The 13,920-nt window shown below is 40.5% G+C and overlaps 2 protein-coding genes across 2 annotated transcripts in view; one reads left to right on the top strand and one right to left on the bottom strand.

The window, feature by feature from the left end:
* Positions 1 to 1,057: 1,057 nt before the first annotated feature.
* On the bottom strand, positions 1,058 to 3,571 carry Fd102c (forkhead domain 102C). The gene has a single exon (XM_083046367.1). It carries the CDS (start codon positions 2,972 to 2,974, stop codon positions 1,742 to 1,744), a length of 1,233 nt encoding a protein of 410 aa, XP_082902493.1. The 5' UTR covers positions 2,975 to 3,571; the 3' UTR covers positions 1,058 to 1,741.
* Positions 3,572 to 3,749: 178 nt separating this feature from the next.
* Fuss (SKI family transcriptional corepressor fussel) overlaps positions 3,750 to 13,920 on the top strand; it is a 55,591-nt gene continuing 45,420 nt past the window's right edge. The window contains exon 1 of the mRNA XM_083046492.1: positions 3,750 to 3,848. Coding sequence (XP_082902618.1) covers positions 3,817 to 3,848 — 32 coding nt within the window. The 5' untranslated portion in view covers positions 3,750 to 3,816. The remainder of the gene's footprint in view (positions 3,849 to 13,920) is intronic.

Here is a 13,920-nt window from a genome sequence, read left to right on the forward strand (position 1 = left end):
TTTTAGTTGCGGTCCAAAAACAATTCTACAAGTTAAAACCATCTCTCATCTGTAGGCTTTTTGCTTTTCTCGATATATCTCGAAAAGTATTTGAGATATCAAAAAATGTTTTATACAAAAGTTTCACGGCAAGAATGTTTTTATTTAATCACATTAATAAAATTTTGGAAATATAATTTGTTTTAAAGATTTTAAAAAAATTTTATTATTTTCTTAAAATATTATTAATGTAGTTAAATAGAAATGTTTTTACCATAAAACTTTTGTATATAAGACATTTCTTGATTCTCGAATACGAGATATATTAAGACAAACTTTTCTACATATACGTATACAAGTAGTTTTATTTCTTTTAGAATTGTTTTGGGACCGCGATATTAAAAATTTCTAAATTCATCTTTTTATTCCTTGTACATGTTTGTAAAGTTTCATCAAAATCAGAATTTTCAGATTCACGAGGTTTTCTTGTGAGGTAAATTTTTCAATTGTTATGAAAATCTATAGGCGACAATTTTCTTTTAACTTTCTCTCGTTCTTTCCCGTTAAAATTCAGATAAAACGACGAATGATCGAAACTTTGCTTTATCATACATAGCGACATGAAAAAGTGCGAGCAACACGCGAGAATGCGATCTAACTATAATGTTATTAGAAACATAATCGACAATAGATTGATTGATTTTTTGCGTGGTCTAATTTCTAATACACAATTTTCACCCATAAATTTTCCATCTTACTCGTTTCGAAGATCACCTACGCATATTTTTTACGCATGTCACGTGTATACCCGGACAATATAAATCTTTTAAAAAAATTATAACAATGCCGTAAAAGTATCTTTCGGACATTCTTAAAACTGTTGTTTCGATGTCTGAATATACGAATAGCATTAAAAATGATACAAGAGCTGAACACATTTATAGTTGACCGTTTGAATCGATATGTATAATGATATATATTAAAAATATATAATAATATATAATATATAATACAATATATAACAAAAAAAATATATATAAATAAATAATATAAAATAAAAAATATACATATATATGATTGATTTAAATAGTATAATAATTCAATATATTGCTTTTTTTACGATGAGCTAATTAATGCACGCTATTTATACTGGACAATTATAAGACTGTTAAAATTTTTTAAAGTTTTAACTGTCCTCTCTAGAATTTAATCATTGTCTTTTGAGCCTGTATCATTTTCAAATTTTTGCTTAGAGTGTATCCCACTTTTGTCGCATTTTTTGTGATGACATATTCTTTAATCAAATTAATGTAATTTATGAATCAATTTATATTTCATATTTTACACTAATTGAACAAGATAATTTTAATTATGGAACAATTTTCTATTTTTCAATATTATATCTCTTTGCAAAATGCAATTAAATTTTGCATGAAATTAATTGAAAAATATGATCTCGTCATTAGTCACATTTTTTTTTACCGAAGTTTACTTGAACGAAGAGAAAAGCTCTTTCGTTTCAAAAACCATAAGTGTATCGATATCGATATCGAGGAAAAATATCGACTATACAAATTTGTCGAAGAACATATCGCGGACAAGAGAAGAATAATGCGTTGCAAGAGTAGGATACGCATACATTCAGAGCTCTCGAAACCACGTGGAAAGTATAGAAGACGAGAGAATATATGGTGGATGCACTTGAAAGACGAGCAGCTACCTGCCGCACGGATCGACCGGCTTCTTCCAAGCTTCTTCGCCATTAGACGCTGGACCCGCCGGCTGAGTTAGCCGGGATGTAGTAGTTTCTGCTGACGTGCAGATGATTGTGAAGGTGCACGGCTGACAGTTGCTGCTGCTGCTGACCGCCGCTCTGTAAACTCTGACTGTTCCAATGAGCGGTCGTTGACAGGACCTTGGGCACATCCGGGCTGGTCGACGGCGGTGTTTCGGGCGATGGTAAGGCGTTTGCGTCGGCCACCACGTCGACGTCGACGTCCTCGTCGTCCTGATCGGCCTCCGGCATCTCGTCCTCGCTGCAACTGAACTTGCGCGACTTGATCGATTTCAGGACTTCGTCGGCTTCGATTTCATCGTCTGGTGCAAGCAGAGACGCCACGTCGAACTGCCGCTTCCTCGGCTGAAAGGACGACTGTCGAAGAGCCTGGCTCTGAAAGGAGTTCTGCTGTTGCTGAGGCTGCTGCTGTTGCTGCTGCTGATGGTGATGATGATGCGGCCACATGGCGGATATCTGTTGCGAGGCCACCGTGGGACCAAGGGCTGTGGAAGGTGGCGGAGTGGCGGGCAAGGGGGGTGGACTGGGACTATCCGGTTCCTCGTCCACCGCCAGGCCCATGTGTCGGCGCACCTTGCGCTGAGCCTTGCGCCGGCGGAAGTCGCCGCGTCGAAAGTCTTCCAGATTCGCCGGGTGTATCGCCCAGTAGTGACCCTTGCCGTTGGCGCTCCTGCCGGACTTGACGAAGCAGTCGTTGAGCGAGAGATTGTGTCGGATCGAGTTGCGCCAGCCGGGTCCGCGGGTGCGGAAGTAGGGATAGTGCTCGAGGATGTGCTGATAGATGTCGGAGAGCACGAGCTTCTTCTCCGGGTGTGACAGTATCGCCATGGCGATCAGGCCGATGTAGCTGTGCTGAGGTTTCGGCTCTTCGGGTATTCGCTGATGATGCGGATGCAGCAGCGCCATGGACAGGGCCAGTCGACCGGGATAGCCGGCCGCGGCTGCCGGATATAGCGGCAGGGGCGCCGGAAAACCCGGACCCATTCCCAGATGGGCCGCTGACGCCCCCGACGCAGGATGTGTAGCCGCCACACCGGGATGCTGCGAGTTGAAACCTGCCAGCCGCAGTCGTTCCGCCATCGCATAATGGTACAGGTGAAGCCGATAGTGCTCGAGACTAGGCATAAAGCCGGCCATATGATTACTTAGACCGACGGCCAACGATTCCTTCGCCGGCGGCGGGCTCTCGTTGCTGCACATGACGACGATTAACCGAGTCTACGCACAACCGAATGTTCTTCTAACGGATACCAGATACTGATTGTCCTCTCAAGGTCGACGACCGATCGCGTCAGCGACGACCTTTTCACATCGAACTACGTAGTCATGGAGTCGACGGTCATTGGAGAACCATCGGAGAAACTGTATCGGAGCACTTTTTCGCGCACTCAACTCGCCGTAATCCGTTGTCGCGATAAATCACCGCTCCGGGGGTGGCGACGTCGGGCCGCCAACGATCGCGGTGCTTTTCCAGTTTTCACCCTGTTTGTCGCGATGCGCACTGTGCGACCAACTGATCATGATTTATGATCCCTCGCCTGCCTGACTACCTCGTCGCCGACCGGCTCCTCGCCCCACTTCCAGTACGGGGGCCCCTCATAACCGGAGCCCGCCCATCGCACTGGGGAACCCGCGCCGGATTCTGCATAGTGAGGGGAACCCCCGAGTAGCCTGCGTGACATTCGCTACGCGGCAAGGGAAACTCAAATGCCGGAACGTCGACCAATCAGAAGAGAGGGTCGGATGAAGATGGAACCCACCACCGGCCGTCACACCCACGACGTTGCGATATTGATCCCGGCCGGCATATTCTGGCCACCGGGGGCGGTAGTGGAGACGGTGACGGCCCTGACGATGATGGTGCGTCGCGCTCTCTTATCTCTAACGTAGCTTGATATCATAGCCGATCCTGGACCGGGGAGTTGTTACAGAGGCGATCGATGCGTGTTTCCCGTTTTCAGAGCGCGTCGCGGGCTGCACCGTGAGTTTCGGAAAAGGCATCATCGCTTTCTCTCTTACTCCGTGCGTGTCGTTCTGCCGTCATGAAGCTCGACGATGGGGATCGAGGCTCAAGGTTGGTCGGTCTCGTCTATGATTCTGATGCTTGTTGGAAGTTACCCTTGGGAGGTCGCTGAAATTTTTTTATTTCAACTAAAAATTTCCTGCAACTTCATTATATAATTGACAGAATAGAATAATATATACTTACAATTTTAGATATCTGAATTAAAAACGAGATACTAACAAGCTTTCACAAGTTTAGCTGTTATAATTAATAACTCCTTTAATTATTTTTATATAGCTTTATATTTTACGCATTTACTTTTTCTGTCTCACTTAAAAATCTGGATTTATATATAAATAAATATATATCTATATTGATTAGAATGAAAATGCAAGTTTATATTTTTGTATTATGCATGTCTATTTTTCGATTGCTACAAAAATACATATATCTCAATAATCCACGATTTTTTTCTCGAATTTATTTTAAATCTAATCCTTAATATTTTAATTCAAAGCTGTGTTAATAAAAACCTGACTGTATACATACATTGCTTAAGAATTATTATCACAATAAAGCTAATTTAGCTTCAACCAAATTCTCGTCTTCAATATTTATCAAATTACGTTGCTAAAAAAATTAATACCATAACATTTACGAGAGCTAAATTTGAGAATCCATTGAGAATCAAGAAATCGAATAAATATTATCAATTTGTTTAATTCTTACTGTGCCCATTAAAAACCTAATATCGTCAAATATAATACAACAACACATACATCTCCTTGATAACCGGTTTCCCTCCCCAATTAAGTCCTTTTATAACCGATCCGAAATTGGACCTTCGGCTTTGGAGTCGATGAAGGACGGCGCCGCTGATGACAAAGATTTATTACGCGATAGGGCGGAGAAGGACGGGAAGATCGGAGGATTCCGTCGGGACGTCCCTCCGTCGTTCTTACATCCCTCGCTCGTCAGAAAATCCTTTCGCCTCGCGTGGTCGCGATTCGCGGACAAAAGGCGCGAGGAGTCCGGGGGTTGTTAGGGGGGTTGCGCGCATTTATATAGGTACGTAGTCGCCGCCCCGCAACTATTTGTAAGCATCCGCCATGCTGGTTTCATATCTGCCGTTTCGGCTTGCACAAAAACACTATTTTCAATCAGTAGGGGATGAAGGGGAGGGAGAGCAGGCGAGAGGGGCGACGCAGAGCAATATGGCGTTTATACCCTAAACGGAGCGGTACCGCGCGCGATCGGCTCGGGTTGCAATTGTTGCGACTCGTTGCAAATAACAGCCCGTTCCCTCTTTTCCCCTCGCGCGCCTCCTCTTCTCTACAATTCACCCTCCACTAACTACCCTTCCCTCCCATTGTCGCGGCTCTTCGCGTCTCTCTCTGCGTTGGCCGAATTGCTGCAACGGAAATACATACAACGTTGGCGTTTTCGGCGCGAACGTGCGAAAATGAGCCTGTAAACGTTTTCATTGGCGGAATTACGTGTCACCCAATAGATCCCGTACGTGCGACGGCTGCAGATAGCGGTATCGCGTTGTCCGTCCGACAAGACGTCGAGCCCTCGACATAGTATGATTTTTGCGTTGGAAAATATTGCTATTATCGAAGGTTTATCGTCGGAAACGTGATGGACGATTGATACCTCGTCAATAGCAGTTATCAGTATCGGTATACGTTGTGTGTGACCACAGTTTAAAATGTAAAGATATTCTTCGAATTATCATTTCTTATGTAGCGCAATTTTTATGGAATATTTTTTTTAACTACATGTTGTATTGTATAACCAAATGACTGTCGAAGGAGAAATATTATATAACATGAAAAATTAAAACTTTAAAAGATATATTCATTTATTATATACATGTATTTTTTTTTAATTTGTATATAAAAATTAAAAACTTTCTTCTCACGACTCTTGAATTTAGACACAATTATACTATAAGAGCAAGATGGAATTAAATTCTAGTTTGTCTTAAAGGTGCATCGTGATCTGGTTTACTACTGTGCAGTTTAATGTAATATTTAATAGAAAAGTTTTCACTCGAGAAGGAGAATAGGTATTGTACATATAATTCTATTCGGCGAAAAATATTCTAATCAGATTTACTTGTTTTTAGGCGCAAACCGTACACAATCGTATAATTAAATAAATGTGACGAAGAACGTATTGAACGTAAGTACGGCTCTCAGCGCCGCATTTAATGGCAAATTTGCGCGAATATATATCGCGTCGTGTAAAAAGATGCAATTTTCCGGTATAATCCACTTTACGCGCTTTTTCGCTCCGCGAATGTGGCACCCCGGCTACGGATCTATGTACGTAGCCGGGACATTGCATTATCGGCAACAGTGAAAATCGCGCGTAGATAGACGCGATAAAACGAGCCTTTCAAAGGAGGCTCTTCTCTTCTCCTCGAAATAACCAGGGACCGCGTATTTGCTTGCGTCGAAACAGGATCTGGAACTCTCTCTCTCTCGTAACTCTATATCTGTCCGATCAGATACGATGGTCCAAGCGCTACCAAAGAGAGGAAACTGTGGAAAGCCAAGAGGGTGCGTGAACAACGATGACTGAAGGTGGTAGTGGTGGTGTGTAAGGTGTTCTCGAATTCGCGGGGCAAACTAGAGCGTTGATAAGATCAATCTCCCGACGATGGCTACGACTGCGCGAGACGGTAAAAGCCGACCGGAGGGTGGTTGCGCGAAACCAGAGCTCACCGCCGCTGTCAAAACACAATAAAACGAGCGATCGAGGGAAAAATCGATGGTCGGCGGCCGCGACGAGCCGGCCGGGTCATATCTATACACATGTGAAGATGCATCGATGGTGTATAGATATATCGAGCCATTGTGCGTGCGGCTTGCGCGTTAAAACGCTCTCTCTCTCCTCGCGCCCGAATAATGGCGATAATTGTAACGAAGTGGAGCGTTATTGTGAGAAAAAAGGTACACCCCGGGTCGAGGGTGGTGGCGCGGATAAGTGGCAGATGCATGGCGCTCCGTTGACAGCTTCTCCGATTTCTCTCCGCGTCTTCATCCAGGAACATCCTCCTCTCTCGATCCCCCTTCTTTCTATCTCTCTCGTATCATTCTATCAAAAATTTGACCTGGTAAACTTTCATCGCACAACTCTCGCGTTATCTTTTATCTCCGGATGCAACGAATTTTTAGAACAAATCTTTATATCAATCGAAAGAGATAATTTAATTATCTGTTACAACAAAAAAGGGAGACCACTCTTCCAAGAGCATGTATAATGTTATAAAAAAGTAAATAAGAATCAAAAAGAATAATACGATATCGCGCATATAAAAGTCTAATTTTTGGGCATTTTTCACATGCGATTTAATCCCGTAGAATTAATATATAAATTTATAATAAATATCATAATAAATATCTACACTTATGCATATACTTATACAGTTATAATTTTCTATATCTCTCCCAGATATATAAAACTATTCCATTTTATATATATATGTAAGATGATGAATTGCATTTTTCACATGCAATTTAACCCCGTGAAATTAATATATAAATTTATAATAAATATCATAATAAATATCGCATATACTTATACAGTTATAATTTTGTATATCTCTTCCAGATATATAAAACTATTCCATTTTATATATATATGTAAGATGATGAAGCAGTCGATTTATTTTTCGCTATATCAGACGAACAAAAACTAATGGGAAAATTAGGTAAGGCTAATTCTGGCTTGCCTAATTCGTCGTGTAATCCGGCGCCGTGGCGGAAACTCACGGCAGTTTCCGCGTTGGTAAAGTTAATAAATGTCGTGGTAGAGCGACCGGCAAGTTCGAAGCCTGTTCGGAGTTTCGCCTTGGTGCTCGGCACGAGCTATTCGACGGTTTTGATGCTTCGGAATACACTGCTAATCGGTTTTCAAACTCCTGCCTGTGTGTATATATATATAGTATAGGTATATATATGCGCTCGCGACAGCTAATCGAACAAATCAAAGCCCGATATATTTTGCCGGACTTTAATTCGACATAATAATAAATTTGCAAATAAACACAGATATAAATAACTAAGTCTATATTATTTTTATTTATTAATATTCAGTCGATATATAAATTTCTATATATGAAATTTAGCCCTAACAAATTTCAGTAGAACTTTTTCTTCCTTTTTTTTCTTTGTGCATTTTGATTAATAAGATAAGCTTTGATGCAAGTAATATTGAAGTATTTTTCAATCCATCTTTACTGTTGTGGTGACAAGAATGGATTCAATATTAAAAAATTTAAATCAGATTGGAATTGCTCCTAGGAGAATTAGCAAAATCCGCCTGTCTTGGCAAATCGGAAATAGAAATGCGACGGTTGCTCATTGCGTATGTAGGATTCGTACGATCGTTAACTATTCCTACGACCGAGCCGTTTAGCAAATAGCGCAAACTTGGCAAACACTTCCGGGGCTGCCAACCATTACGGAGAGTCGCGCGTATCCATTAAATTCTCCACTGCTATATACGCAAGAGAAAGGGCCATTTAACAACGAAATGCTTTATGCATATTCTAACAAGCTTGCAATCAACTGGTACTAAACATTACCGGGGCTTCAGCCACCCTCCGCGACCTGCTTTTGTAACACGGCGAGAAAAAGAGTCAAAGACGGGGATGAGACCAAAAAAAAAGAGGAGGACGCGCACACGGAGAGACGTTGGTCGAAAGATGTTCGTAGTGTTGGTGTTGATAATGTGATTGTATAGGTGAAGTAACCGGTAGAGATAGCAGAGCTATATAGAGAAAGAGCGAGATGAGAGAGAGAGAGAGAGAGAGTGGGGTCCATTAGCTTTGACGCTCGTCTCAAAGGGATGCTACCGTTTTAGCGTCGTGTACCAGCCTGTTTCCTAAGCACCCCTTTCACGTTATTGCACCGGAGACCGGGAAAATAACCCGACAACGACGACGACGACGATGACGATGACGACAATGTGAACGGGGTTGAAGGAAGCACCCGCCCTCCGAAATTCTGCACTCTCTGTGAACGCGCGCGCGTGCTTAAATATTCATAATTTATAAATTCTCTATCAGAGAGCTCCCATTGGACTCACGCTGTTTCCCGCTGCAAGATTTCCAAGACTCTCTCGCTTTTTTTTTTTTTTTTTTTTCGAGCGCAAACGAGCCGTGATAAGTAACGCGCCGCTGTTTTTCCCGTCGACGTGCTGCCAACATCTAGCTGCTCGCAATTTTAAGACAGAATTGAAATTATACGACGAATTTTAATTTATTTAAATATCTGAAAAATTTATTATTTTGATCTATTGGGGAAATAAATATATATCTATAAATCTATAAATATATGTATATTTATAATTAATCAGTTTTGTATTAGTAAGATTTGTTGTTTCTCTGCAAATTAAATTCTTTGTTTCGAGTAAAGTCAATAGATTGAAGTTTTCTAAAAATAGAAAATTTTACGAAACTTTCTTCTGAATGGAAAAATATTCTAAAGCCAATAATGTATACATACATGCGCGTACGCGTATACTTGACGTCTTTTATTTTCGACTTTAGTTGATAGATATAAATCTTTTGAATTAGTTTAATAATTGCGTTGCTTGAGTTTTACATATCTATTAACATCATTACTTGTGCGATAAATTAAGAATATAATCAATCACACAACTCAGAGAAATCTCTAAAATATTATATTATTCAAAAATTTCTCTCAATTGACAATTTCACACACATTTGAGACTATAAATTTTTATTTTTATAAATTTATAGATCTTCTAAACTAAACTTTATTTCCATACCAACTTTCGAGTATATACAATGTAATATTTAAATCAGTCAATTAACAAATCACTTATCGGCGTTAAATGCGCAATGAGACAGTCACTTCGGAAGGACCATTTTCGACTTTAGTTGACAGATATAAATCTTTTGAGTTAGTTTAATAATTGCGTTGCTTGAGTTTTACATATCTATTAACATCGTTATGCGATAAAATAAGATAAAGAATATAATCAATCACACAACTCAGAGAAATCTCTAAAATATTATATTATTAAAACATTTCTCTCAATTGACAATTTCACGCACATTTGAGACTATAAATTTTTATTTTTATAAATTTATAGATCTTCTAAACTAAACTTTATTTCCATACCAACTTTCGAGTATATACAATGTAATATTTAAATCAGTCAATTAACAAATCACTTGGCGTTAAATGCGCAATGAGAGCGTCACTTCGGGAGGACCACTTCTCGAAACGTTATTCGATGGCAATGCGATTTGCCATCAATGACCGTTCGAGAGTCGTGCCGGATCGACGACGCCACGAGTGGTGGCTTTATAGAGTGAGCTCTCGAAAAAGCGACAGTACGCTAAACGACGAATTGCCACTCGAGAGGGTAGCGGAAGTAGCGACGACGACCTCCGCGCGACGGGGTGCCATTTGTGTTTACAGCCGCGCGGTTCTTCACGCCTAACGAGGCGCACCGGAGCTCCGTTCTTCGGGGTGATCCGCACGAGCCGTCCTCGAGAGGCATCGTCGTCCCTAGCAAGAGAGGCGCGAAATACAATTGGGGCGGAAATGCTCGAGATTTCGAGAAAGAGAGAGAAAGAAAGCTGCGCCTCCTCCATTCCGACGAATAATTTTACAACTAAGAGAGAAATGTGACCGTTTGGCCGTATAACAGGATTACACAGACGAAGGGGGATAGATTAGATTCGAGAGAGATATTTAGTAGGGCCCTGAAAACCCCGTGTTCCCGTCCCACGCGTTAACCGCGAAAGAATGACGGGATTTTCGCCAATATTTTGGCTGTTTAGCTTTTGTCGCGGCGCGATGGCTATTGTTGTGATGAGGCCCCGAAGAATGGGCGTGGATGGGTCCCGCTTGGAGAAAGGTAACCGGTCACTTTTCCCTCGACCTCGCTCGGCCCGTCCATCGCTATTTCGATCTCGGACAAAAGGGGATCCTCTCCTCGTCGACGAATGACCGCTCTCGATATAATGAGCGGACCAGTTGGCTCCCTTTTTACGGGAATCATAAAGCTCCTACAATGGCGTTTGGCGTCCGTACGATTTACTGGTGAATTAGTTGGATTAACTCTGAAACGCGCATGTTTCTTTTGTTATGTTTACGAAAGTTAAATGTTTTAAATATCCTAGTATAATTATATATCTCTATCCCGCAGCAGATAAATCGTTTAACTAGACTTTTTTTGTTAGGGTGGAAGAAAAGGAGGGTGATAAAGGAGCGATTTGTTTTCTGGTTCCGAAGTAAATCCGCGCGCGTTTCGTGGGTGGATTAACCGGGAAAAAGAGATGAGAGGAGGAGAGAAAGGCTTATCGAGCCCTTTGATAGGCGCGGCTATCGGCGATCGAGAATACGAGATCAAAGCCCACGGCATCGCCAAGGTTATACCGTCCAAATGTCGCGGTAGCGAGCGCGACGGGGGCTTGGGATGAATATTTCAGATTCCCCTCCCCGCTCGCCCATTGCCATCATTCCCGGTCGGATAGCTTTCGGATGTCGTCCCCGCAAAGAGCATTTGCGCAATCTATTAGCGCGTTCGGGACTCTCGGGGATGAAACCCTTTTGTCGCTCGTGCGAAGTGCTTAAGCGGTTGGTTAAGCCCGACCACGGGGCGCAACGCACGCACGCGTGTGCGTTCCTCGTCGCATCAGTTTCACGATTGGTTCGCGATTGATTATTGTTGGCCACCGCCAATGATGTTAACCCTTCGACTGGAATTAAATAATTGTGTGTATCTGTTGTAATCTCTCCTCTTGTAATTAAAAATGGAAATGTAAATAAGAGTAATATTAAAAAAAGTAATCAATGGGGTAATATTGAGTTGGAAAAAATTTTCTCGAATTTATACATATTGTGAATTTATAATTTCTGCGTACGCGAAGCAGTTCGCGACAAGCGATACTTATCGATCCCGTTATTCGGCTCTCGATTCCGCGCATCGGCAACTCTTTGAAGGTAAAATCTGATAAAGCGCCAAATAGCACGTGCGCGTTTGTAAAGTCCGCGCAACGTCAATCACGTGTTTGCAGCGTATCATAATTATCGTTGTTGTAATTATGGTAATCATTTTGCCCGGAGATTCAGACGGGAAGGCTCGACCGCAAAGCTCGCTCTTTCGTGGCAGCACGAAATTATTATTTCCCGAGCAGAGAGAGAGATACATGAGAGGATACCTCTACCTACATCGATACCGCTTCACTTTGCGTTCGAGGCTCTATTGTATATTCGGTATTCGGTGGAGACCTACGAAAACACTCGAGTTGTTGCGACAGCCGTCCATAACCGTGTCTCTGTTTCAGATTGCTTGAGAACCATTGTCTGCCCGAGACAGTTCCTAATAATAACATGCGTTCATCTCGAGAGCGTCATGATGCCTCTCTCGTCCCTTAGATCTTAATAACCACGAAAATATGTGTTACAATAACTTTGCGAAATTTCGATCGTGAATAATAGTTTTAGAATTTCTGAAAGAGCAAATAAAAAAATTCGCGATAATTATAATAAATGTATTATTTTTACATTTATTATATTTGTGATTTATATAGTTATTGAATTAGTGATTAATTTAAAGTTTAAAATCTTAAAAATTTAAATGTACATATACATATGTACAATAAATAATTAAATATATATATATATATATAATAAAAATTATATAAATATTTTTAAGGACATCTCCTAGAGAAAAAAAAATTCGAAAATATTTAAAAAAATTATAATTAATCATAATTAATTCGCGCCCGTATGAAAAGCCATAAAAGGAGTAAGGGAATTCATCAGCGATAAGACCGATATATCGCGAATATCTTGATAGACCGATAGGCCCTGCTGGCGACATCGATACTATCAGACAGCTGTCGCGTGGCGCGGCTATCCACAACAATACTCGAAATCGACAACAAAGGGGGCCCCCAGCTTTCTCGATCGTCATGAAAAATGAAAGGGGTCCTCCGCATGAATCGTAACGTTAACCGAGAAAAAAATATGAGCAATTGAAAATTTAGATGTAACAGAATGAGTATTTTTTACGTCTACGATGATACATTCTATAAACGTAAATATATATATACCGCAATCTTAGTGAATAATTAAAAGAAATTTTTACTCTTGAAATAAATTGAGAAAAAAGAATTAAAACAAAGTTTTACAAAATTTGCAAATGTATCTTAAAGATATGACGACGCCTTAATATAATGTAATTTATATTTATTATTTATCGATTCAACTTTTATGATTCTTTTTTCCTAATCACAAAATATTTAGCTCTTTTACTATTTTCATATATATCCCAAAAATTAACAAAGATAATTTTTCAATTGTCGTACTTTTCTATCAAATCAACGACAATTGTGAAGTACTCTACGTTTTAGGCCATTCGTCAGCCTATCGGAAGAGCTATCATTGAGAGAGAAAGAGAATGGGAGAGCGAGAGAGAAAGAGAGAGGCTCGCAGTTCAGTCACTAATTAAACGGACGTCGAACGTCACAGGGAGATCCCTGCCTATATCGGTCTCTCGGAAGGCATGACAAGCCGAACCGACGGCGAATTTACAAAACCGCTAAATTAATCAACGTTAATGCACGGTATATGCACGGTGCATGTGCGTGTTACATCCGGGACTGAAATTTCAGGGCTTCCCTCAAAATAGGATAGAAACAGATACCCCTATGTTGTATAAATAATGATAACAAAAGAAAACATTTATAAAATATATATATATAATATATTAATATAATAAAAGTGATAAAAAATAAGTATAAAACTCACAACATTATTTTATTATATTACATAATATACTTGCAGTCCGTCTAATATATTTATAACTTCTTTTTCTAGCATATTTATTATATAAAAGAAATAATTAAATTAATTATTTCTTTTAAATATCTATCAATTTAAATATTTATTTATATTTTTCAATGGTTTTATATTTATGGAACTTTTGATAAAACTATTTCATTATAATTACACGTGTTATCAAAAAGATTCGAAGGTGCCTATAGCCTATAGCTCGTGCTTTCGCACAACAGCGCATGAGGGCAGGTACACTCTACATAGAAGCGGATTGGATTAGGATTTGGAAGAAAGGCCGAAGGGGTGGG

The sequence above is a fragment of the Prenolepis imparis genome, unplaced genomic scaffold (assembly GCF_030444845.1).
Source record: "Prenolepis imparis isolate NDT839.2.m4 unplaced genomic scaffold, iyPreImpa1.0 SCAF_9, whole genome shotgun sequence".
NCBI classification, from domain to species: Eukaryota; Metazoa; Arthropoda; class Insecta; order Hymenoptera; family Formicidae; genus Prenolepis; species Prenolepis imparis.